Source organism: Sparus aurata, chromosome 17, assembly GCF_900880675.1.
Source record: "Sparus aurata chromosome 17, fSpaAur1.1, whole genome shotgun sequence".
Classification (NCBI taxonomy): domain Eukaryota; kingdom Metazoa; phylum Chordata; class Actinopteri; order Spariformes; family Sparidae; genus Sparus; species Sparus aurata.
In genome coordinates, this window is record NC_044203.1 from 36,880,754 (window position 1) to 36,907,562 (window position 26,809).

The 26,809-nt window shown below is 42.0% G+C and overlaps 1 protein-coding gene across 2 annotated transcripts in view; it reads right to left on the reverse strand.

Annotated features, from left to right (window-relative positions):
- The window catches only part of LOC115567154 (atrial natriuretic peptide receptor 1-like), a 77,191-nt gene that overhangs the window by 32,837 nt on the left and 17,545 nt on the right, over positions 1–26,809 (reverse strand). For both annotated transcript variants that reach the window (XM_030393452.1, XM_030393451.1), the window contains 3 exons: positions 11,158–11,345; positions 7,334–7,447; positions 1,701–1,845 (listed from right to left, as the gene is read on the reverse strand). In XM_030393452.1, the coding sequence (XP_030249312.1) occupies positions 1,701–1,845; positions 7,334–7,447; positions 11,158–11,345 (447 nt within the window). The remainder of the gene's footprint in view (positions 1–1,700; positions 1,846–7,333; positions 7,448–11,157; positions 11,346–26,809) is intronic.

Consider the following 26,809-nt stretch of genomic DNA (forward strand, 5'->3'; position numbering starts at 1 on the left):
CAATTACTATCCAGGTTTTCTATAAACTGATCAATGTACAAGTTGTAAAGTGGAATGAAGGACACATTTCCAAAATGTTCTAATGAGGTTCTTGTTTGTATATGAAGGAAACTCTAATATATTCTTATTTTCATTGTGGTTTTATAAAGATTGGATCTGCTTGTTATTTTTGCATGTTGCAGATAAAACGTTATTTTCTCGTCATTCTCTCTTTGTTCAGGGTATCAAATCGTGAGACCTTCATCTCCTACTGAACAAAATGTTTTGAAGTGTTGACTTCTGCGTTACACTTCACTTTTGAAATCATATAATCAGCGTTTAAGTTCAGGACTCCTCGGACCTCCTCCGTCTCCCCCAGCAGCAGATTAATGAGCTTTTATTTCCTGCCAGGCTGATATCAGAGCAGAACATACTGTACATTCTTGAAAGGTTGCATAGAAAACTGGCATTAGCTGAGCGTGATACAGATAGGGGCTTTAAGATAAGCTCTCCGAAGAGGGAAATGCAACACAATGAGACCAACAGAAGCCAACGAGAGAGAGAGAGAGTCGGAGAGCACAGGCTGAAGCGAAGTTCCACATAAACTGGGGCTAAATATTCAATCATTTTCAAACAGAAGAGGAGAATAAAAGTGTTGAAATATCAAAGACATCATTTTTCTCAGTCTTCAGTCCTACAGGAGCTGAACTCAAAGAAAGCATCAGTCCTCACGTTTAATAACCTCAACAGCGTTTATGATGAGTCTGACCTCAGTGTCGGCGGTTATTTCACTGGAGTGGGTGTCACAATTCTCAGATGGTGATGGACTCATTTCAGAGTGAAGCTCCTGAGAGCAGCTCCTTCACCGTTTTACAGATTTCATCTAACACATTCAGCTCCGAGTGCAGCTGGAACAGAATTACGCCTCCCACTGAATCAGTAAAGAACACATGTGGTCAGGTGGAGCAGAGCAGCTGCAGTTCAGACTCCAGCTGCTCAAATCTTCTGCCTCAAAACCAACATGTCAGCTGATGGGACGATAACACGTATGCACCGCAGAGGACAAACAGGATGGAGCCACACACCAGCTTTTACTGACAAATCTTTATATTATGATCACGGTTTAATGTTTAATGTTGTCTTGTCCAGATAAAGTCCCTGTCAGGGTTTTTTAACACATCTCCATCTCGTCTTTTGTCGCTCATGAGTATATTCATTAGTTTTATTTGTAGATGTGCAAACCAAGAACAAGAAAACAAAAGCGAGAGTGAAAACCAGAAAAAAGTTGATAACATTTAAGTCAACCTAAATTAGTGAATTGAGAGGGAGGAGAATAAGAAGGAGAAGAAGATGATGATGATGAAGATGGAGGAGAGAGAAGAAGAAGAACAAGAAGAGGAAGGAGGGAGAAGAACATGAAGAAGAAGAAGAGGAGGGAGGGGAATAAGAAGGAGGACAGGGAGAAGAAGAAGATGAAGAAGAAGAAGAGGAGGGAGGAGAATAAGAAGGAGAAGAAGATGATGATGATGAAGATGGAGGAGAGAGAAGAAGAAGAACAAGAAGAGGAAGGAGGGAGAAGAACATGAAGAAGAAGAAGAGGAGGGAGGAGAATAAGAAGGAGGAGGACAAGGGAGGAGAAGAAGATGAAGAAGAGGGAAGAGAAGAAGTAAAGTTTGTGTGTCTGTGTGATCAAATGCAGACAAACCACTCAGGCGACTGACCGTGGAAGGTTCGATTCCACATCCTCTTGGTGACGATTTTTCCTGGCGGCCGCTCGTTCGGCGTCGACCACATCGACAAGGTCTCATTCAGAGCGTGAGTGTAGAGCATCAGCCCGTCGTAAAAGCCTCCAGCTATGATGTTCATCTGCAGACAAAAACAGAACAAATCACTTCTTCAATCAGGATTCTGTCTGTATCAATAACTCCAGCCTGTTGCTGTTTCTATCACACGTCTCCAACTTTCGGCTTACAGCAGGACGAGCTGTATGGAGACGTTTCATCCCACAAACAATCTACGTTCCTCTCATCAGCCTGAGGGTAAATGTGACCCCGCGACCCGCTCTGAGTGACGGGCCTGAAATCAAAATGAGTGGCTGATGACGCTGGCTAAACACAGTATTTAAATCAACCTGGAAAACAGCATGAAACCATGTCAGCGATCTCAATTACAGAACGGCTGGTTGTGTCGTTGCAGCCTAAATATGATGAGGTGCTCCAGCGTGAAGACCGAGATCAGCTGGAGACGGAAACACATCAGGAAACATGACAACAAAAAGTGCCTTTTAATGTAAAACATCATCAACAGAGCACTTTAAAAGATTTAAAGATCAGCTGTAGTTCAGGACCAAACAGATGAATTATCACTGGTTGTGTTGCATTCACTGACATCTGTTTGGTTCTTGTTTCCTCTGATGTATCCTGTTTCTCCACACGGATCACTGAAGTGTCATCTTGTATATCTCAGTGTGTGTGTGTGTGTGTGTGTGTGTGTGTGTGATAACTACATTAGCGTCCCTCAGCTGTCTGTCTGCTCCTGATTAACTGCCAGACAATCTGCCTACTTTAGCTCGCCCACATATGGTGCCTGATGAGGGGCAAAATAGAGTCTCATCATACAGTTGATCAGATGACATCGTTAAAGTAATCGCTGAGCAAACTGTATTTACAACCCGATCTCAAGAAAGATGTCGGTAACGTACATTTTGGCAAAACCAACGAAAAAAACCAAACTACCTTAATTTTTTTTTCTCATGACGAAGACGCAGCGATGATGAACTTAAAATAATCTGAAGTCCGGCTGATGTTAGTTTGGTTAATGTGTTAGCTAACGTCTGGATTGTGGAAGTACAACGTTACACCAGAACCTGAACAAACTGTCTGACGCATGTTTGTAAAAGAAATCTGCAAAAATAGAGCCACTGATTATGTGGAGGCTTATTATCGTAAAAGAAAAAACGCTTTGACAGGTTTTTAACCTCTGAAACGACCGCATGACAACAATACACTGCAGTAAATGGATCCAAATATAAACCGCCACCAAAAAGCCACAAATAATGCTCAGAACAGCACCAAACTTCAGCAACAGTACAAATAGGGTCTCAGCACATAGTCCGGGGCATCTAACCTCCGCTAGCTTAGCTGGATTTCTATTGTGAAGCTAAAAACAGACTTCAACTCTCCTCCATCAGCTTCCGGGTCGGGGAAGTCCCGACGCGACGATTACCGAGTGCGGTTAGAAATGCTCAATTCCGTTCTTTTCCCTGTCCGCTCTCGATAATAACTGTTATAAACTGGCAGGTAAGACACATATGAACTCTTATTGCTTTTCCATGGAGTCATAATCATACATTTTCATCCATGAGCCGCGGAACTCTACTGCACTCGGTAATCGACTCGTCGGGACTTCCCGTCAACAGGAAGCTGCTGCAGAAGAGTGGTAAATTTAGTCAGCTTTTCAGTAGAAATCCAGCTAAGCTAGCGGAGGTTAGATGCCCCGGACTATGTGCTGAGACCCTATTTGTACTGTTGCTGAAGTTTGGTGCTGTTCTGAGCATTATTTGTGGCTTTTTGGTGGCGGTTTATATTTGGATCCATTTACTGCAGTGTATTGTTGTCGTGCGGTCGTTTCTGAGGTTGATAAAACTCCGTAAATTAGCGGTCTGCTAACTTGATCTCTCGAGAGGGAGTCTAATACAGTTTCACAGTGATTTAGACCATGGATTAAACTTACACCGGAATATCCCTTTAAACTATGACGGATATAAAATATAACTAATGAGCATTTTCTTATGAAGACAAAGACTAAATCTGAACTAGTTGACAAGATTTGGAGTTAGGAAAATGTTATCAAAAATATCCTTCATATGTCGCCACAAACATAGTTGGAAATTTTCATGGTCTCGTTAAAAATGCTTAGATAAACACGAGAATCTGTGTGCAAAGGCTTTAAAAACTTTTGAAGGATATAAATCAATATTTACTTTCGTCAAACAATTGCTGCCTGGAGTAAATTCACTAAAAGCCAAAGTGAAGAAGTTGCACAACTCTCACATCAGGCTGCATAAACACAAACTGTCCTGAACTGACACAGAATCCAAACTGCTTTTCCCAAAAGCTTCCTCAGGTGTCAGAGCCAACTGGAGCCAGAGGCATGAAGCAGATATCTGGGTACACACTGTTCTCTTCAGATTTAAAATGTATGTTCGCCGTCCTTACAGAAGGTTTATGTACTGAACTGTTTCTTGGCTCGGAGCTGTAACATTCTGGAGTCTCACGTTACCGTTCAACTGACCTCGGAGCCAAGAAACCGTCCGACAGGAACTCTTCAGAACACAGAATTCTCCTTACAAACTTAGTTTTTTGTACAGATTGAAAAGAGACATAAAAATATAAACTAATAAGCTGTAGAGAAGCTGGCAGGTGGAATTGTTATGGCTAAGCTTGGCTAGCTGTTTCCAGTCGTCAAGCTAACCTGCTAACCATATTTAGCAGGAAGTGAATAAACATATTTCCAAAAATGTCAAACTCATTGTTTAGAAATTCACCGCAGACTAAGCTGAAGCATGTTTTACCATCAGAATATTCAATTACATGCATCAACTTGTGATTTATGTCCACATCATCGTAACATCTGGCTTCACTTTATAACAGCATGTGTGAGCTGCAACACAGTCTCAACATCTGTGTTTAGAAACATCTTGGTTTCTGTGTGTTGATTCAAACTTTAACTTCCAAACCGTCACTAACGTGTTCGACATTTCACACAAACACAAGCACACATCACACTCGTGACCTCGAGGACCTGCTGTCTCTCACAAACACCTGATTAGATGTTTTTTCATATCTGTCGATGTACGTGACACTTTTAAACTCCGCGTATCTGTTTCATTAACCCCTTTTCCCCTCTCGGATTGTGTTCAGGGCGGCTGTGGCTCAGTGGGTAGAGTGGGTCATCTTGTGATCAGAAGTTCGAATCCCGGCTCCCCTCAGCTGCATGTCCAAGTGTCCTTGCGCAAGATACTGAACCCCAAATTGCTCCTGATGAGCAGTTGGTGCCTTGCATGGCAGCCTCCGTCATCAGTGTATGAATGTGTGTGTGAATGTGGCATGAATTGTACAGCGCTTTGAGCTGTCGTTAGACTGGAAAAGCACTATAAAAATGCAGACCATTTAACATTTATTTACAAATGCTTTTAGCGAGACGGAGGAGTAAACCGGACACACTCGACACTCGACCTCATCACTGAGCAGCTGCTGTTATTTTCATACAAACTGTAAAACTGGCGCAGTTTCTCTCATTGGTTGATTTGTTTGTTAGTTCTGTTTGTAGCCCAACATTAGCTTCTTACTGCTACACAGTTAATTTAGCTTCAAACATCACAGAGTGGAGTTCATCTGTGGAGATTATCTGGATCAACAGAACCTGCACGGATCAGAACCTTGTGTTTGACACACAGATTATTTTCTGTACATTTTCGTTGTTATTGTTTCACACCACATCATGTTGATGTCAGGTGAAAACATCAGCGACATGGTGTGTGTGTGTGTGTGTGTGTGTGTGTGTGTGTGTGTGTGTGTGTGTGTGTTACGATCAGCAGTCTTAATTAGCTGCTCTAAACTGTATTGGTTCAGTCATCCGTCTGCTAACGAGGCTAATTACACATTTGCATATCAATGTATTTTTTGATTGTCGATGTCTTCCAGGGTCGAACTCGTCAGCTTCATTGTGCCAAATAATTACCTCTATTTTCATATTAGATGATATTTATCCACCAGCACTGAGGCCTGAACACTTCCTGTTGTCATTCATGGTCTCCAGAGGATGAACCCTGCACTACATTTTCTATAAATACAGTTCAGAATTTCTGGGACAAATGTTGAGCTTCAGACCAATCTGTCTGTCCGACTGCTTTAGTTACCAGTAACTGTTCTGATGACAGTTTTTTCTCCCATTCCCGTCCTGTAAACGACTGTTCATGATAAACTTAAGTATGTTAAGAAAATTCTCCTTCTTTAGCTCAATTAACTCTTTAAAAACATCTTGGATCAACTGGAGAACGCACCGTCACAGGACAGCCACAAACATGATGATCTTACAGATGCAGCAGGGATATTAATTTACCAACATCAGATATAATAATAAAACGCTGACAGGGAACTGTTTACTGCACTGCTTTTACTTTTCATACTTTAAGCAAAGTCCTACACGGTGAGTCTGGGCCACTTTATTTAGGGCCAACAAGACCAGGACCAGTCTAAATGAAAGAAGAGAGCACCAGAACTTAGCTTTCAATTGTCACTGGGACATAAAAAACGGCATCGTTTCAAGAATATTTGCGTCCAAATGGATCCATTATAAACAACTCAACATGCTGTAGTTCATATTCCAGCCTATAGGTGGCGCTTGAAATTTACCAAAAATGGAGAAGAAGAGACGGAGCATGCACATAAAGCTTGAGCGCCGTATACAGACAGTAGAAGGAGAAACCTAACACAACAAGAAGAGGATGAAAATGTCGGTTGTCCATGATCCTTTTTTGCTCAGCGTCGTGGCAGAGGAGCAGAATATGTAGTCCGCCGTTGTTGTTGTTGTTGTTGTTGTTGTTGTTGTTATGTCATCGATACGCAAAGTATGCAGATTCGTTTGGGGATTTTTTTCCACCCTGAGACCAGATTTCAAAAAAGTGAGTTTACATTTGGACGATCGGCCAAAAAGATGGAAACGGATGGCCCCTTTGTGTCCCGAGTGCTCCGTGAGAACATCAACCAAGCTAGACTGTTGTAAGTCGGTGTATTCAGGACTCAAACACAAAGACAACTCTCGTCTCTGGCATGTCACAAACTCAGTCGCCAGACATTTAACAGGTTCAAGGCAATATGAGGATATAACTCCCATCCTTGCACCGCTCCACTGGCTATCCACTCAATACAGAATAGATTTTAAACTTTTACTAATTACCTTTTAAAGCTCTACATGGCCTTGCTCCTATTTTCATTATAGATTTACTTAAACCCTCTGAGCTGAGACGCTGCCTGCTCACTAAAGGAGACCGGACATTTTCTCCACCCAGCCTCTTTTAAATAGCTCCTCAAAATCTACTTTTATTTGAAGGCTTTTTATAGTTATTCTGCTCTTTGTCTGGCCTTTATCCATCTTTTTACTTGACGTGAATGAAAATAAGTGACACGACTAGACATATATATTCAAACCTAACCTTACTGCAACCATTTGACTGCGTTAATTTCAGTTTGTGAACAAGTTTTATTTTGAAGGTCTAACAGAGCTGCTGTGTTTGAAGAGTTGGGAGTGAGAATGTGCTGCTTTTTCTTTTGTTTCGGGTTCAATAACTCACCAGCGAGTCCTCGATGGTGTAGTTGAACATTGTTCTGGCGTCTGTCTTCAGGTTGTTGACGAACTCTCTGTACTCGGGGTTCTGAGGCTCTCGGTACGTCAGGATCTTCACACTCTGAAAACAGGAAGAGAAGGATCTTAAAATAACCGTCTGCCGATCAACACGACAAGTTCAGGCTGCTTCTGAGTTTACACTCGATCTCAGCCTGTCATATTATTTAATGCGTGAAGATGAAGACATGTGACCAAAGTCAAACCCGGTCAGATTAGTGGTTGGACAGATGTGACGATCATCAAGTGCTGTCAGGACTTGATCCAGAGAGGTGTCAGAGAACACTGTCAAATCACATCCTGGCAATTATCACATTTGGTGTGACGCCCACAGAGGAGGTGTGAGTGTGAAGGCTTGTCTTTCTGAACTCTAACCAAACTGTTGGTACTGACAACAACCAACTCAGGAAAGGTTTACTGGAGCACACGGATTGAGACGACAAACTCTTAAATCTATGACTTGCGTTTCGATGCCATGTGTGTCTTCATCAGACTCATTCGGGTCAGAGTTTGTGTTGTGTGTTGATGAGAACAGGACGGACAGACGACCTGAAACCTGAACGCTGTTGTCCGAAGCTCCCACCAGCACGGAGGAGTGAAAATGCTGAAAGAACTTTAATTAAATGACTTTCTGATAAGTCCCAAAACCCAGAGGTTATTTCTTTAATTACAAAATTGTCAGTGATTCATTCGAATTCTTTAATCTGCTTTTTTGCTGTTGTTGCTTTGCAGAAAGTCAACGTGATGACAAACACTTCTGTCTTTGAGGTGAAGATATTAAATAATCACATTTCTCCTCAGAATGAGTTTCTCTGGAACAAATCAATCAAGATGTCTTTCTTTATCAACCCGAGTGAATTCCTTTCCTGTGAGAAACGGGCTGAATGTTGCTTCACTCTGTCAACCTGTTGTCTCTCCAAACACTCAGATGTTATTTGAGTGCAGCTCCTCTGTTGTCTTTCGTCATTGATGGCCAGTCATCCACATCACAGCCCGGCTCATCCTTCATCTTATTTAATCTCTATTTAGCAAGACGGGCGGAGTTTCACCCTGCTGCACACCAGCTCTCTCTCTCACCTCCACCCGTGAACAGCAACAGTGTAATCTGTCCGAGTCTGTCAGTACGAGACGTCGTTGAGCACCTTGACCATCTCAACACGCAATGTTGTTGACGTAAAAAAAAAAATGAAACTAGAATGTTTAAAGGGATATTCCGGATTTCTACTGAAAAGCTGACTAAATTTACCACTCTTCTGCAGCAGCTTCCTGTTGACGGGAAGTCCCGACGAGTCGATTACCGAGTGCAGTAGAGTTCCGCGGCTCATGGATGAAAATGTATGATTATGACTCCATGGAAAAGCAATCAAAGTTCATATGTGTCTTACCTGCCAGTTTATAACAGTTATTATCCGAGAGCGGACAGGGAAAAGAACGGAATTGAGCATTTCTAACCGCACTCGGTAATCGTCGCGTCGGGACTTCCCCGACCCGGAAGCTGATGGAGGAGAGTTGAACTCTGTTTTTAGCTTCACAATAGAAATCCAGCTAAGCTAGCGGAGGTTAGATGCCCCGGACTATGTGCTGAGACCCTATTTGTACTGTTGCTGAAGTTTGGTGCTGTTCTGAGCATTATTTGTGGCTTTTTGGTGGCGGTTTATATTTGGATCCATTTACTGCAGTGTATTGTTGTCGCGCGGTCGTTTCTGAGGTTGATAAAACTCCGTAAATTAGCGGTCTGCTAACTTGATCTCTCGAGAGGGAGTCTAACACAGTTTCACGGTGTGTTAGACCATGGATTAAACTTACACCGGAATATCCCTTTAAAGACATAAAAAACAAACTAGAGTGGCACTGAGTAGAGCGCATACCTCCACTAAAGCCCAACAGTCTCCTTTAATTCAATCAAGCCTGATCCAATGTCAGTTAAAACAGATTTAAATCTGCTAGATCCAGATTTACGTCTTTGGATCTGCATCAAATTTTATTCACTTTGATTTCTTTTTATCGAGCAACATCATTATTCTGTGAGAAACTGGCAAAAATGTCAAAATCGGGTGTTCAACTCTGCTTCTGGCAACAAATCCAGATGTTTCTGATGAGATCTCGTGACAACTTTCAACCCTGTTGGTGGTGACAAAACTGCCAACCCCAGCTTTAAAATCCCTGGTGATTGTGACTCTCTCGCTGCTGTCTGAGATCTGAGCCTCTTTGTTTTATAGTCTTTATTTATATCGACAAAAGCTTTTTACATGCAAGTGTTGAGTCATGAACTCTAGTTTCAGGTCAGTCTGAATACGGTTTCCCCTACATCTCACCTGTATCAGACCCAACAATATGAGGGTATTTTAGAGTTTGTTTGTCGACAACTCATCCTGCACTCAGCAGCGTTTATTCATTTTTTATCCTATAAATGCTTTCTTAATTTTCTGACGCTGCCAAGGATTTATGAAACACAAAACGTGTTGTTACGGTCAGATCTCACAACCGATGGAAAATATTAGCTGGTTTCGATGCCTGACTGAGGCTCAAACGTTTACACAGAGGAGATTTATGGAATCTCCTGGTGGACAGGAAACACGGCACAGCAGTTTGGGGTCCAGTGTCTTGCCCAAGGACACTTTGACATGCAGACCAGGGGAATCAAACCAGCGACCTGCCGATAACAAGACGCTGGCTCTACCTCTGAGCCACAGCCGCCATTGTTCCCTGATATTTCTCCTCCTGAATATGTGCGTAGAGTGTTTTAGCGTCACTTTCTGTGGAGCTGCAGGAGGAAAATGTAAAAGCCTCACGACGAAACACTACAGACAGACAGAGCCGAGGCAGGCAGTGATTACTCCGGGGATCAATCGCTGCATGTGTGCGTGTAGATGACGGTCAGTGGAGAATAAAGCCCATTTCTGAGGACAAAAGAGATGAAGATGGAGATGAGAGGAGACACTTCAGAGTAGTCTGGGAAATCAGGTCGTGCCGCCGACTGACGTCAAACACTGAGCGCAGATTCTTCTCTTGAGCCCACCGGGGCAGCAGGTCGGAGTTTAACCCCTCGCCCACCAGACTGAAGTCCACTTTAGCAAAACACCAAGTGTGTGTCTGCTCCAGAGTGGTGTCTGTTGACCTCTGACCCTTCTGCTGCGTCAGTCAAACCAGGATTCATCCATTTATTCTTCTACCCCAAAAGTCCTGGAGGTAAATATGTTCAGTAACCACGGATGTAAAATGTCTATAATTCAATTCTGAGTAACTGTGAATAAGACGGAGAAGAATAATGGGACGGATCATTCCCCGCGGCTTCAATCAGATTCAATCAGCGCTGTCTGAGACGTTGTGTGTGTGATGGATGGATGAGTCATCGTGTTCCTGATTTCAGTACAGAGGAAAAAATGCTGCTGTGACCCAATCAGACATCCAGGACAAAAAGAAGTTATCTGATTATTTAAGTAATGACAAAAAGGCAGGGACGTTTAACGGACGCCTGTCATGTCAAGACAAGTTGGACAAAAGGAACACAGCGTCACACTGAAGCTGCAGGAGGTTTAGTTTAGTCTCAGGTCTTTTCATTCAGTCATTCAACTTTCTCTTTCAGAAACCGCTATTAAAGAATGAAAAGGGAGTAATTTGATTTTCGATTGATCGAAATACGAGGCAATTTTCTTTCTCATTGTCAAAAGAAAGGAGCGAAATATGAAAAGCGCTTCGTGACGGGGGTCGACTTGATTTTCCGGGGAGATCTTGACCCCGATTACTGAAGTGGGATCAGTGCAGCAGCTGTACCTGGAAGGCCTCCTTGGCGAGGGCGTCGTCCTCGTCCCCACGCGCCCACGGCTGCCCGTGTTTGGAGTTGAGACTGTCTCCGAACACGTCGATGTAGAAGAAGACGAACTGCTCGTGAGGAAGATCCTCCCGCCGAAACTGAACCATCAACTTCCTGAAGATGTCGGGTGAGCAGCAGACAAACATCACTGCAAAACAGAAGAGACAGGAAGTGATGTCAGTGGAGGTTCCAGCAGCTGCTGCAGCACATTCGTGGTTAGTGATTTAAATGTTTTAATGCAATAATTCATATTTTTATTTTAATACAGTTTTGTGATCTGCAATAACTTTTTACACATGTGGACTGACAATAACATCTGGTGGCTGCAACTTTACTGAGAATTTTAATTTATTTGGCTGCAAGAAAGTGAAAACTAATGTGTAGATTGGAAAATTTGAAATTGACAGATTCTTCAATCTGGTAAAAAAAATGACTTCCTCTCATTAATTTGACGACTGGAATAATTCAGCAACAACTATTTAAACGATACATGTTGTAAATTATCCTCGGGGTCTGCTGGACGTTCAGGACTAATTTCAACCCAATCCAGTGAATAATAAGTGATTTGTGAGGTTCAGAATACAGAATAACTCAAATGCTGAAATTTAGCTCAGAGGGTCAAACTTCATTATACTATTCTAAAAAAAAATATTTGGAGAACAGCTGTAGGATTTTACATGGTCTCTAAAAATGTCACAGAAGTTTAAACATTCATTTTGTTCAAGAAAATTCAGGACAAAAGTTCTGGATTTTGTGCGAGTTGACGTGGAATGACCTTTAAAGAAGTATTTCACTGCTCTTGCATTAAAGTGCTCCGACTCTGCAGCTGAGAAACAATCATCGCACGCTGCTCGGTTTTGGCTCATTTTGAGACAGGAAACAATAAAGTGGCCGACTGGTAACAATCAACACAGTACTACATCTAAACAGTAAGTAAACTATGTCAGAGAGAAATCTACAATTAACAGGACGACTTGTTCTACTGTTTCAAATCACTGTCTGAACTTTGTTTCTCTGCGTTCAGGGTGTTTTCCTGCTGTGTGACACAAGAATACAAATCAAGGTAAAACTGGATGCCTTGCACCAACACACATACATTTTGATCCAGATATTCAGTAACGTGTATAAACTCTATATCACGAAGAAATAGATCCTAAAGAATGTGAGATTAATCCACACGCAGACATTCAGGCTCACAGCAAACCACCTCCTCCATGTTTCAGAGGTTCAGATCAATGACTTGCTGTAATATTATTAATTTAGTACAAAAAGTTTCCACTTCATGTTCTTATCAAAGTTTAAATTATAGTATTTTTACACACAACACAGTTCATTCTGTTGCTGCTTCTGACTTTTGCGTGTGATTTATACGTTTGTTTCTTCTATCAACAACATTTTCGTTCATTGATTAACGTCCCAGAGTCGGTGCAGCTCACTGCAGGTTCACATCTTTAGCTGAAGGTTTTCCACACACACATCTACTCCGGACATCTTTCTAACATCCTCTTTTGTTTCTCTACCAGGTTGTTCATCACAAACAGATTCCTCTTCAGCTCACGGTGAATGTTTATTTCATTTTATTTATTTTATTTCATTCTGATGTTTCAGCTTTATGACAAACTGTGTGGGTGATCACGTAACGACACACCTGCTCAACAAACACTCACACAGCTGATCATCCACCTATTTATGGGCTCAGCTCACTTCCTGCTTCAACCAAATGTTGGGGGCGGGGCATCAGACGGTTTTCAATTTGAACCAATGAGCTTTCGGTTATCGAGCAGTTTGAATTGAAAGGACAAACAGAAAGGTGGGAAAGTTTAAAACACTGTGATTGGGTGGATTTTTAGGAAGCTTTATTCTATCGTTAATTTCAATTAGAAGACAAATGTTATATATTATCTTTATATTTTTGTTGTGCCACACAGAAGAAAAACTCTTGATTTAAACATCTTAATCAGGATAAACTTCTGGACTCGCACTGCAACAGGACGAGGTTATCAATACGTCACCTCTTCAATCGGACTTAAAAATAAAGATCCAATTAGGAGCAAACATTTCTGTCGCTGCTTTAATCTCCTGTTTGTTCTCCTCACTGTGTTTTGAGAACAGATGTTGTTGATCTGGAGTGCAGCGAGAAAAGAATACAGTAATCAATAAGATGATGGCGAGCAGCCGAGGCCGCCCACTGTGACTCAGACAGCTGGAGGCAACACGAGCCGCCACCGCCACCGATCACTGATTCAGCTGTTAGAGGGAACATCAATGGGATCATCACAGACCTGTGTGTGTGTGTGTGTGTGTGTGTGTGTGTGTGTGTGTGTGTGTGTGTGTGTGTGTCTGTGTGTGTCTGTGTGTGTGTGTGTGTGTGTGTGTGTGTGTGTGTGTCCATGAAAATCCATGAAGCCTCTGAGTAATGCTCCTTCAGCAACACTCAGACAAAATCAATCGATGGAGTTTATCGGTAAAAACAGGCGCGTCACTTTCATTCATCTCTGGTTCCACAGCAGCCGTTCTGCTCCGACTGTGACTGAAACACGTCGGCTTTGTTTTTGTTTATTTCGCTGCACCGTCTCATTATATCTAAAAACTAACTTATGTGAAATGAACCTTCAAGTTTTATGAGTCACTCCCGAGATCACCATTGGGATTGTTTTGTTTTATTGGCTGATGACTGAAGCAAATCTCCCGGCTCTGTGTTTTACAGATATCTAATTAACTGATAGTCTCTCTGATCGCCGGCTCTCGGGATGCTGAGAGTTTCTTCCTGACTTGTCTGTCAGGAGTCTCAGGAAGTCTCCAGAGGCGTGATGACATTCCTCCGGCCTGCCGTTCCTGCCCCAGCGCCTCTATTGTTTCAGGTTTAATAACCTCTGAGCAGGAAGTGAAGGGTGAAACCACAGAAACCTCGCAGGGCTAAAAGCTTTCTTCCGATTGATACTGAGCTCAAGAATCCCTCGCTGCCGCCGCCGAGACGAGTTCACAGTCTGCTGAAACTGAATCGTGTGTGTGTGTGCTGCCTCAATTTGCATATATATTACACACACACACACACACACACACACACACACACACACACACACACACACACACATATACTTTATTCCTACTGTTTCTAATTCTATACCTAATTTCAAAATGAGTCCACTTGTACGACCGAAGTGAAATTCAACCTCCAGATTCTTATTATCTTACATAAGTGAGTGTGTGAATCTGATGTTTGATTGATAGTTTTTCTTGGTTTGGAGTAGAGATAAACATAACAGAACAAAACAGCAAACATAAAGTAATATCTTTATTCGATAGTCAGCTGCCTTAACAATCTATCGATTAATCATCGATAATATGTGAAATATGTTTAGCAAACTGTTTTAACCACTGAGATGATCTGTGCAGAGTAGATATAGTGAACATAAAGTTACATGAATAATAAACTACAGAACAGATTAATGACTTCATTGTGATTACGGAGATTCTCTCTGTAACTTTGCAACAACTGGCAACAAAATCAAACCAATACTGAGGCGACTAAATGGCTAATTTAAAAAAATTTGGTGTATTTTAATTAAATACATTATCTCACAGCAGTATTCTGTGTTTTATTTGTTTATATTTGATAAGAAAGCAGCTGTAATATGTTACTGTGACTTACTTTTTGATGTTCCTGTCAGTTAAGACTTTTTTAATGGATTAAGCAGCAATTAATCGATGAATCATTAACGTCCCTACTTTGGAGGAGGGGTCCTCCTGTTGTCTGTCGTCACAGCTGATAAACTGATAATATGCTGTGATGATGTAACAGGATGAGACATCAGGTTGCTGCTGCGTCAGGTTGACTCGGTACCAAAGGTCAGAGTGCAGACACGACCCTCAAACCAGGAAGAGCAAAGTCCTGCAGGAGGAGCCCGGATCACAGCGGACCAGCCCCGACCTCTGACCCCGCCACACTTCCTGTCTTCAGCACGTGTGTTGAGATGATAGCAGACCAGCCGGCAGAACGACAGCCACCAAGATGAAAGGATTCTGCTAAGAGCTGCACAGGATGGAGCCACAGAAACACCTGGAGCCCCAACATCACTTCTAATATCATCCACGAGAGCAGGAAAAGCTTAAAAACTTAAAGAGTATCGCCTAAAGTTTGTCTTATTAATCCTGAGATCTGACGTCTTCGTATCATCTTTGTCGTTTAAAAAATATCAAAGAATTAAGCCGACACGCAGCTTCCATCTTTCATACTTTAGGGGTGAAGGAGAAGAAAAGCAAAGGTCGGACGGGAAATAGATCTGAGGAAAAGTAATTACCTTAAAGTATTATCTCTAATCTCCCTCTTGTGCCATGTTACTCGTCGCTCTGCCGTCAGAAGACTAAACTCTGCGTTTGAGTTTAAAAATACTCAAAATGTCAAAGTGTTTCTGCTTCAACATAAACAAACAGTTCATAAAGGAAACAGGATTGTAAGGAGTCAGATTAAATCGATGATGCTGTGACCATTTACACAAAGTCAGAATCATTTAAAAAATGCTTTTATCTCACAGAAATCCTGCTCAGCCAGACGTCACAGCGCGACCACAGGCGGAGGAAACACTCAGTGCTTCGTCTTTCCAAAGTAAAGGTCAGGAGGAATCACTGCCTCTAACCTTCGATGTTGTTGATAGAAATTACTTTCTTGGAGCTCTAACGAGATGCTGTGATCTTTCCTGGCTCACTGTACGTCTCTTGTTCGCTTTAATGTTGGAAACATAAAGTACTCTGCTCTTTGCATTGATTCGAAGGAGGGAAAATAAAAGTCCCAGTGTTATTGAAGCTGTACAGTGAAATGTCAAATGCTTCCGTCTGAGAAATATTGATTAGAACCACAAACCACATGCCGCTGCAGGCAGACAGCAGCAGAATCGAGGCTGAGCTGGGAAAAGTTTGACAAACGTGAAGCTGAGCCGAGAACACAAGTCAGTGGAGAGACGTAAAAAAAACAGATGTGCAGATGTTCTAGTTCTTTATCTGAGGCAAAGTGAGAGCAGAGCAGAGACATATGCACTTATCTCAAAATTACAGTTCAACAGCGTAAAGAAACCAGGGTGCAACAGGAGGGAAGACTCTAAATCATGTCTTTTTTTATTCTCCCACATGTTAAAGGAAGAATGTGCGGTGAAAATGTGGGTACATCACACACACGGCACACCAGGTGAATACACGTCTCTCTAGAGAAAGCTGCAGGTGAGACGACAAGTCAGACATGAAATATAAAAAGAGATGCACTCAGAGTCATTTGAGGCAGGTCTTGCCACTCGGCAGTTATCTTGCAAGACCCGAGGCCAAATGTATAAACCATGTGCTCTCAGGAAAAGTGTTCTGACAGGCTTCCAGATGTCTAACAGCCCACAGAGGGTGAGACTGCCTGCTGGTACTCATCTGTAACACCCTGCACGCAGTCTTCTCAGGCTGATTACTGTGAATAAACACCTATAGTTTAAAAAACATCACTATGTTTAGACAGTGATGTGCGAGTTGTTGTTGCTTTTAATGTGTTTTGTAAATATGTCTGTCAGTGTAGATATGATAAAGATATTTATCTTTATTTAAGTAAAGATTATTTTCCTGTATTATTGTGGAGTAAGAACATATTCAGGTGTGATGGACAGGGTTCGTACACATTTTTCAAGGTCAAATTCAAGCACTTTTCAAGCACTTTTAAGGGTAATTTTAAAGATTTTCCAGCACCTTATTGCTGGGGTAAAATACTTTTCTACAGGAATATATAAACTCATCATTTTTTCTTCACTTTTTATCACAATAATGTACATTGTATGATGCTGTAAACATCTAAAATTATGTTTCATAATAGCAAAAACTTCAGGAATTAATTATCCAGTCTGATCCAAATTTTGTGAAAGACACAGAGTTATAATGTCAAGCACTTTCAAGCACTTAAACTAAAATCCAAGCACTTTTCAGACCTTGAAAACACAACATTGAAATTCAAGTACTTTCAAGGATTTCAAGCACCCGTACGAACCCTGGATGGATTATCAGGTCTTTAACTGGCACTTTATCCGGGCTGTAGCTGTGCATGGTGGATGTGCCACATGAAACAACTGCTGCTTCAACGCTGCTGGAGGAAATCGCAAATGTGCAACTGATGTTGCGTACTGATGTTCTCCTTCTCCTGGAGCCGAGTTCAGCTTCTTGGGATCTCCCTTAAAATAAGACTACTTTGAACTTTAACTTCTCCAAAGTCTGAACTCACAGCGTTCACCACCCCTGTAACATTCTGCCGTTCCACTTGCATGTTTTGTTGCTGATTCCAGAACTGAAGCCTCCAAAGAATACTAAATTTCATCCATCAGTTGGATCAATCATTAATTTCACAGTCCGTAAAAAAACGCTTCTTCTTTTTCAACAGCTTCTGGGTTGCTGTCGCTCAAAACTAAACTAAATGATGTCCTTTCGCATGCAAATCAGGAAATCGTGGCATCTTTAAAGCCAATTACAGTAAATGATGATGATGAGGCCAGACGGCTCGTGCACGTGCAGAGTCACACAGTTTACATGACAATTTGCTTTGTACAAAAAGTACAATTCAATTTCCAGTTTATGTTTCAATGCAAAAAGAGAAGACAAGAACAAACGATCTACGTATGAAAGATCCATGTGCAGAAACAGCCTGCTGTGGATAAATAATCAATCTCCAACACAAAGTTGTGAATATATATTCCTCCATGTAGACGCTCAAACTGACCCATCACCTCATTCTAGTCTCATCATGTTCTATCGCAGCGAGAAGCTCGACTCCACCTCTGGAGGAGACACGCGTCTGAGAGCTTTGGACCCGCGTCAAGTCATTGTGTCTGCAGGAACTTGTATAGAACGGACGCACTCGATAATGGGCTGTTTACAAAACAGGAAGTGGCGATGACGCTCCCCTGCTGACACAGCTGGATCGAAGCCATTAGAGGTCAGGCCAGAACACCGACCTCAGACACAGATACACGGATAACATCAGTCCAACAGAATGATGCAGCGTGAAGTGAGTCCTGGTGGTTCTGGTTCCTGACAGCATTTCAACAAACGCTTCCTTCCACCAACACTGATCAGCAGAGACAGACTGGGACTTTAAATCACTTACTGACTGGCTGACGGAGCCGTACATCAGGAAAATAACCACATCTGATGATTTCAGAGAGAATTTCAGTTTAACTCTTTGAACTCTGCAACAGAAGCAGTATTTTTGCTTATTATGACGTCATTTCTTGGTATTAATTCAAATGCTTCCTTTCCCTGAAAAACACCTGAGCTAAAAGATCATTAAATAATTAAATGTACTAAATAAAAACATGGAGCTTATTGATCCAAAGACATTTAAATGTAGAAACATGGACCAAATATTTCTCAGCACAACTTAACTGAACAATGTAGGCTAATTATTTTGAGATAAGCTCATTTTTAAGTACAGTTTCATCAAAACTACCCGCTCGCTGACGAAACTCACATCTTCACCAAGTTTTGTAACGTAGGGGTGTGCAATGGCACTGCCCTCACAAATCAATACGATTACGATTCACCAGGTAACGATTCGATTCAATTCGATTCTATGATGCATTGCAATGCATCAAAATTCTACTGCACACAACAAGGCAAACTTTTCATCAGTCATGAGGCAATACAAGCAGTCAGATATTGAACAACAGATTTTATTGGCTGCTTTGTGTGTATTATCACTCTCCTGTTTCCCCATATGTTCCTCTGTTAATCTAAACCCGCGGACAGTTTATAATCATATAGATGCTGTTATAATGTGTAGTGATTGAGATCCTGACCCACCAAACATCCTGGAAAGTGACGAAGTTAAGTTTTTCGCGTTAAATTACATAATTATACATAATCACCATCAGTAAACTGTCTGACTCTGTCACTCGCGGGGACGGAGGCTGTTTTCTGGGGAAGTTCCCTGAAGTCTCGGTCAGGAGAGCTGACGGTCGCTGTGATTTACTTTCATTACAAACACTCGGTGAGTTAAAGTTTTTGCCGGTGACAGACGCTGTTTTTTGAGCAGAAATGTGAGGAGGAGTCAGGAGGACAGACAGGAGGACAGGAGGACGGACGCTTCTCCACGTACAGCTGTGGTATTTGTTTTCCTCATATAAGTTGCCAAAGACAGTTACAGTTACTACGTTACTTTTGTTCGGTCCTGTAACGTTGCTTTGTGGGACATTTCTCTGTATTTAGTTGAGTGAAGGACCTGTGTAGTTATCAGACTGCACGACCGACACGCCCTCGCTCCGCGCCTCCGTATCATCCGTTCACACTGGATCCACGCATGCAAACGACAGTGTGAAAGAGGCTACTGTTGTTGTTATGCTAGCTAGTGCTACCGCTTAGCATGTAGCTACAGGCTGCGCATGTCATTGCAACGTTGCTCCGGAAATGCCCCCGGAAGTAATTGAAACTTCACAACTTTATTGTCCACTCAAGGCCAGAAAATAAACAGTGACATAATTGATTATGGCACGTTGCCGCATCGATGCTGAATCGTGCATGCCCCGCATTGCGATGCATCGCCGAATCGATTATTGCTGACACCACTATAACGTACATCGTTTGACCTCATGACAGCTACATACAACATGATTAGGTGGAAGATGAAAGTCTTAGCCTTCAGTTGCAAAACGAATGACTGATGATTTTAATTAGAACGATTTAAACCGAATAATTTGAGCAAAAAGAACGGGAGGTCTATTTTCATACGGCTAAAGTTTTGCTTCAAGCTGAATGTAAACACTTTTAAAAGTTCAGGTTTTAATGTTGTTATGACAGCGGACAGAATATCTTGATTGTGTGAGCGTGTCTTCATTACGGCTCTCTATACATGCCTGACGCAGCTAATTGGTTCTGATTGCTGCCGTCAGTGAAACCTGCAACTTTAATGTTCTTTCTCGGGCTCTTTAAATAGATCCATGTGTGAGAGGAAGAGGAGGGCTGTCAGCTTCTTTATTAAGTGTTGAGCCTTTCAATTAGACTTTCTTTCATTCGCTCCTCGTATTCCTCTTGCTTCACTCGGCCTAATCAGCGGACAGAGAGTCGACAATGAAGAGACGGCCCACTGAGCCGGAACGCAGCGCCGCCTCCGTCACCACCAGCTCAATATAATGATCAGACTGAAGCTCATCAGTAAAGCAGGGAAGAACAGCGTGTCTCTGTTGCACACACACACACACATATACTCTATATATATGTATGTATAATTACATATTAGCCGTTTAAATGTCAGCTGTATCAGGTAAAATATATGTATTGCTTCTTAAGCATGCAGAAATGGAAGCGAACAGATCTGAAGTTTAGTCTCGCTCTGTGACGGGAACTCTTCATTATCACATATTTCTCCACAGACAGCAGTGGAACAAGAACGCAATATTAAAGTGTAGAGATACTTCAGTACAAGTGAAACTCATGCATTCAAATTTAGATTTAGTGTTTTTAAGCAATGTAGCGTAAAAGGACTCAAACTCAGTTTCATTCTGCAACGCCGGTGCAAAATGATAAATAAATTAGCTCTGAATTAGAAGTAAAAGTAGAAAAGTAACAGTATCAATTTACTGCACAGTTACTATCCAGGTTTTCTATAAACTGGTCGATGTACAAGTTGTAAAGTCAGAGTTAGAACAGTGTGTAACTAAAGTGGCCTGTAAAGACGGACTAGTGAGTAGATGAGTCTCCGTGTTCGCTGTGAGGACGTTTAATGTCCCCGACAACCTCTGTAGTCTCATTCAGACACTCGTTAGCAACCGCTAACTGTTTCTAACACATGAAGAGCTTCATGATTAAACTGTGGGACATTAATGATGATTGTGAATATGTTCAGCCTGTGGTGACACACATTTAACTGGAAACACATTTGAAATAAAAACCTTGAGTTGAGGAGGGTAACAGAGGAGATCACTGGGTTTTAGGACTCATTACTACATCAGTCTATAAACCAGATTTTTTTTTATCAACATCTCTGCAGTATTCTCTGACAAATACGTGAAAATCCGTTCAACAGTTTTTGTGCAATCCTGCTGACAAACCAGTAAACAGACGCAGGAGAAAACAAACCTCCTTGATTGAGGTAAAAACTAATACTTTATAATTTCTTTGTCAGGAGGACGAGTGTTACAACAAGTCTGACGAGCCGACAGCAGGCGGACCAACACCTCCACAAGATGCACCTGAGTGGGAATCTCAATGATCTGCAAACTGCATGAAACTGTTCAGTGTAGGTGATACTTTAAACGCTGAAGTCACGTCTCAGATTGTACAACCCAAAAATGTCTATCGAAACTGCTTCTACTAGCAGGTGATGGGGCTTCATGAACCAGAAACATCTACACAACACACAAGAAATATCTCATCAGGCAGAAACTCTCTTCAGCTCTCTGAACAGTCGCACCTCAGGAGGTTGACGCCCGTCATGATCTCACCTTCAGGAAGCTTCACCTCCTGCTCAACAGGCTGCTGTTTCTACAAATACAGCAGGAAGAGAGTTTCCCTTTCACCTCCATGTTTGGCTTCCTCTCAGCTGATTCTCCTTCGACCCACTCAGAGCTTGAAAAACACACGATGACCATCAACACAGTTCCAGCACGACCCAAGAAAATCTAATTACTACAGGATTTTCTGCTGTCGGTCCCTGAAGTCTCAGTGTACATAGTCTTTATTTTCAATCTATATTTCTATTATTCTATGGAGTTTTTGCTTTGCTTTTATCTTGATTAAATGTTCTTATCTTTTACTCAATCAGTAAGCTGCTATAACACTTGAATTGAATGGCGAGGAATCAATAAAGTCTTATCTTATCTTTAAAGGGCAGATAGTTATGATTTTTTTTTACCTCTTGTTATCAATGAATGTCTCTTCTGCCCCAGAAACAAAGTGTGATGTTCGGTCTGAACCAGCTATACTTTGACTCTGACTGTGTTTGATGTTCTCTAATGTTACGTTACGTTACTCGTCATCACAGTCTGCTGCTGTAGTTCTTTACACATCGTGTGTTAAGACACAGAAAACATCCTAATATAGACTCATCTGTTCAGCAGAGTTGTCGAGTTTGAGTTAATTAAACCTGTTCGCTGGAGATTCAACACAGCAGCGTTCATTCCTTTTCTTTATTTGGTCATGTTATGAAACACTGAAGCAACAGCCTGAACTCTGCCGTCATCTCCATTTAATGTGCACAAGTTCACCTGCCACAAACACCTGACACACCAGCAGGCAGACGGCTGAGAGGACGGCTCTGTATTTCTGGATGGTCTGAAAACAAATAATCCTGGAATAAACAGCCACGGTGCTGCTTCAGTGATTACCGTCTTAAAGTCAAAGGTGAGTTTTCTTACCTTAACTTATTTCATGTACATAACCAGCCCAGGCTCCAGGATAAAATGTCAGCAGTTAACATCTCAGCAGAGCACAGATACGTCCACGGTTGACATTTGCACCAAACGTCTCATATCACATTTGCATTGTATGATTATTAGCCGACTACCCCATCGGGAGGTGGAGGGAACGGCAGTTCAAGTCACAGCAGTGGACATTTTTTTGGACACCTGGGGATTGTTCCAGATGTTTCTGTGGTGTTATTTTGAGGAGACCAGCAGACATTTCCATCTTTTTTCTGTGGCAATGAAAAACCAGCTATTTTTCACAGGAAGAGTCAGATCATCTCCATCCATGATCGTGGAAACCAAAACAGGTATCTTAATCCAAACCAGATGTTTTTTTCCAACCCTAACCAATGAAGTCTGTGCCTAAACCCAACCAGAGTATAAATACAGCACGGAACGTCAAGTTTCAACATAAAGAAACGTTCAGTTTTAACTTATCTGTGGCTTTGCAACACAAACCCTAATTGATGTGAAAATACAGTATTTATATCCTCAACACTAGAGGTGGGAAAAAAAATCGATATTGCAATATATTGTTGTGCTCTCTGTCGCAATAAATAATCGATACACTGAGGGCAAATATCGATATTTAATATCGAGGGGAAGCGTTCGTCCATCCTTTTTTTTAACGAGAAGACCGCGGCAGCCCACTAACACCCGCTATAAAGCAGCTTACATTGAAAATGAGTATAGCGGCGCAGCGGCGCTGTTCCACCACCTGGAGAGAACCCTGAGCTGGACACATTAAAGTGCATGAACATTAATAACATGTCTTATGTTAACCAGGACAGTGCTTTCTGATACTGAAAAGTCAGTAGCAACTTGTTTTATGTAAACTTGGGCCCGTTTTAGTCTAACAATAGTTAAACAAGATAAGAATAACATACAAATTAAATGAAATATTGGGCACATTTCAATATGCAACCAGTTATGTGCAGAGTTATGTTCAACCATCCAATACCTGGGAAGTTCGTTCGTTTGTTCGTTTTCTTTTCCGCTTTTCTGTCAGGGTTGCGGGATGTTTTAGTTTTTTTTTTGTTTTTTTTAATCCCCCCCGTGGGGGGTTGCGGGGCTTACTGGGGCCAAATCCAGTTCGACTTATGGGCGAAGGCCAGGGTACACCCTGAACGAGTCGCCAGCTCATTGCAGGACCTTTACTGATGGCAGTGGCTGCCCTACAGGGTGCCAACTGCACATCAGGAGCAATTCTGGGGTTCAGTATCTTGCTCAAGGATACTTCGGCATGTAGCTCAGTCCCACCCCAGGGGAGCAGGGGATGCGAACCAGCGACCTTCACATAAAAGAACATAAAAGTGCTTTGGGTCAACCTGGACACACCAAGGCATATTACGTTTATAGGAAATAAAATAAAATAAATGCAATAGATGCATAAGAAGTTTTCCTTTTTATTGGTATTTTTCTTTTTTCAGTCACATATCGTGATATATCGTTGATGAAATTTCTTGCAATATATCGAATATTGCAGATATCGTGTATCGTGATATTATCATTATCGTGGGCCAAATATCGTCACAGTATCGAATCGTGAGTTACCCGTATCGTCCCACCCCTACTCAACAAGCAACCGAGGTGCATGCTAACACTTTTAGCTCGGCAGCTACAGCAGGGTGTAAATAACATCTGTCCAAATCAGTTTGTGATCTCTTGGCTTCTGGAGACTGTGATCACAGCAGACGAGCTGTGTGGAGCCATTTTATTTTATCATGTTCATTTTTCTGTGAAATCTCCAGCTACTTCAGTTTTCCTTCCGGTGCTTGCAAACTTCTGAACTGTAACTGAGTCTGTAAAGAGAATTAGAAGTTGCCACCAAAACCTTCTTCAGGTTTACAGAGATCAGTCAGAGTATATTTAATCATATGGTTGTTACAGAAACCTCATGTCAGTGTTCAGGATGCTGTAAAGGCCCAGAGGGCTGAGCTGCAGTTAAAGAGAAGCAGATGACGCTTGGAGGACTTTATAACGCAGGTTGATCAGAAATCTGTCACCGAGTCCATTTGGCTCCTCGCCCGGGGGGGCCGAGGTTTCTTGTCGGGGGACGTAATTGGCTGAGGCTTAAGCTGCGGGGGACAGAAAATGAAGTCGCTCTGACATAACAGCGTGTTGTCATCTGCTGTACGCTCCCACAGGGCCCTCCTGCTGAGGTGGATCATGACCCACCAGAACAACCGCTCTGCAGCCCACACAGCTCCACCTCTGGCCTCGTTTCTCCTGAAGATCACACACGATCAGTCCGGCTCAGCCACACGCGGATCAAACAGGAAGCACACTCACAAACTGGCTCATTCCTCAAAGGTTTGTGTATCAGACTATGGCACACATTTTTCATCTTTTCATTGCCTGTGAGAGCATTTCCTGATCTGATACGTATATATGGAGGAGGATGTGACTTCCAGTAGTTAATTTTGGTTTGGTGCAAAAACAACGTAATGTTAATCAGTCAGCAAGTTTCAGGTTGAAGAAATACTTTGTCACTGCAATAATCCAAACTGCACTTTTAGTGTTTTGATGATGAATGCTGATGGAAAATGACAAATATCTAATAAACCACAAAACAGGCTAGTTTTGGTTCGTAGTGCCTGCCAGCGTAAGATAACTGTGAATCCATCAGTGCACTGTGGTGAAGCAGCAGCCTGACAGTTATCACACTGACTCCAGGTCTGCTGCTGTGTATCTGCAGCCTCCAGGCTCAGAAACAGCTGCAACTACACTTACTGTTGTCTGTAGCATTTATTCAGACTGTTAACTATTACATACTGCAGTGTTAGTCAAGTATATCCAGTGTTGTGTAAAGTACCCCCAATATACTGTATATCAGACTGATAAATAACATCACGTCATGATTTAAATATCATTGACTTTAACTATAGATTAATTTCAAATATCAGAGCGTGTAGCAAACACAGACGCCCTGACACAAAGGAACAACACTGATCAGGACTTATAAAGTTGTGTATAATTAGTTGATGATCGCCACCTCATGAAAGACTCTGTGTTTTTATTGTACTCAGTCGGTGGGGGGGACACGGATGTTTTCAGCTCTCGGTCCAGTTTGATATCCGTGTTCTCGCTGCAGCCCGCTCGTCTCTGCGCCTGATGAAACCAGCCGTCATCTCCCGGCTCCTCGGCTCTGAGATTCCAGCATATTAATCTTTAACTACTGCCAGATGGACAGGAACAGCAGCAAGGAAGAGGAAAAGAGGGCTGAAGCACGGCCTTGTGGGTAGATTTGTTCAGGATGATTGACTGCCCGCTTCGCCGCCACGACGACAGGAGATGAGGTGGTGACATCACACGGTTCCCTCGTGCAGGGAGCCAGGAGCCGCAGAGTGTGATGTCAGCAGATGTTTCTAAAAACTCAATTTACACCGAAGATTTGGGAAACGGTTTGTAGAGGTACGGAGGTCGGAAATCTAAGATCTGACATGTTTTTTAGTGTTTGAGTGTTTATTCAGCCAACAGGTCGGCACAGCTGTTAGTCTGAACACTTTACAAAGTTCACACACAGCTGAAATTCAATTGTGCTCTATAAATAAATGTGTTATTATTATTATTATTATTATTATTATTACTACTACTCTGTCCTCAGCCGAGGCTCAGACCTTCTCCAGTTTAACGGCTCCCACAGAGCTGTACCATAAACAAAATACTTGAGGTGTGAAAGTAAACAACATCGTGATTTAGTCTGTTTGCCTGTAACACAGATATTATAATGTCTTTCAGCATTTGATCCTCTGAGAAATTAAAATATTAAATCCCAGAGAATCACACTTGGATCTTCGTATGTACCAGAAATACATTTCCACTTTTCATCAGCAAAAGGTTTAAATAATGTTCATTTCATTACTTGATTATGCTGTAATCTACAGACTGGATGCTGTGTGTCTCAGCTCAGTGTGCGTCTGAGATGTCAGTATAATGTTTTAATATGAAAGCCGTCAGATTATCTTAATAATCTCTTTGTCAGCTCGTTGGTGGCGTGTGATGTAATCAAGATATTTATTCCGTCAGGGCTGAAAGGACATAAAACACTCTGATGATTGGATAAATTTGCGCTTCTGTCCGATGATTATTTCAGAGGCGGCGCTCGTTCTCTTTGTTCCTGCTGTGACTTAATGCCTCCATCAGTGCATCAACAAAAGCGTCTTTATCAGTGATCATTATTATTCCTCCTTTGCTG